This window comes from Sinocyclocheilus grahami, unplaced genomic scaffold (assembly GCF_001515645.1).
Source record: "Sinocyclocheilus grahami isolate Dianchi unplaced genomic scaffold, SAMN03320097.WGS_v1.1 scaffold64456.1, whole genome shotgun sequence".
Taxonomy (NCBI): domain Eukaryota; kingdom Metazoa; phylum Chordata; class Actinopteri; order Cypriniformes; family Cyprinidae; genus Sinocyclocheilus; species Sinocyclocheilus grahami.
Genome location: NW_015528009.1, coordinates 1 through 780, shown reverse-complemented (window position 1 = coordinate 780; position 780 = coordinate 1). Strand labels below are relative to the sequence as shown.

Below are 780 nucleotides of genomic sequence, written 5' to 3'. Positions count from 1 at the left end.
GTACACTGCAAATACTCACAACACAACCAAACAAAGAAATGCGCTGTGAGCATTTGATGAAGATGTTTTTTTTTATTTCTGGTAATTTTTCTATTTGCATGTGTTTTCTGAAGTTGCAACGCGTTGAGCTCTCTCTCAGCCACCGTAGCTATAACTTTACATTTATCAAATTTTTTAATGATTGAATTATATTGTAACATTTTTTTAACTTTAATTTCAGGTCTAATGGAGAAGAAAAAACATGTCAAAACTAGAGGAAAAACTCACTCACAGACTGAAAGTATCTCTTTACTGAAAAGAAGAGACAAGAAAAGGTTCACCTGCACTCAGTGTGGAAAGAGTTTCACATACAAACACAATCTCGAGATTCACATGAGGATCCACACTGGAGAGAAACCATTCACATGTGATCAGTGCGGGAAGAGTTTCAGACAATCATCAAACCTTAAGAGGCACATGAACATCCACACTGGAGAGAAACCGTATGAATGTGATCAGTGCGGAAAAACATTTTCATGGGCTTCAACCCTGAAGAATCACCTGAAAGTTCATTCAAAGGAGAAACCACATTCATGTTCTTTCTGTGGAAAGAGTTTTTCAGATCTGCAGAGTTTAAAAGTTCATCAGAAGATACACACTGGTGTGAGAGAATATATGTGCTTTGAGTGTGAGAAGACTTTTATTACAGCTGATAATTTGAAGCGGCATGAGAGAATCCACACTGGAGAGAAACCATACACGTGTTCACACTGCGACAAGAGATTCAGTCAGTTAGCAAAC

The 780-nt window shown here is 37.6% G+C and overlaps 1 protein-coding gene across 1 annotated transcript; it reads left to right on the top strand.

Moving 5' to 3' along the window:
- Nucleotides 1–56: 56 nt before the first annotated feature.
- On the top strand, nucleotides 57–774 carry LOC107581020 (gastrula zinc finger protein XlCGF49.1-like; the record flags this gene model as incomplete). The annotated part of the gene is made up of 1 exon (XM_016266614.1): nucleotides 57–774. A coding segment is annotated over exon 1 (597 nt), but the record flags the coding sequence as incomplete, so codon positions are not given.
- Between the last annotated feature and the right edge of the window lie 6 nt (nucleotides 775–780).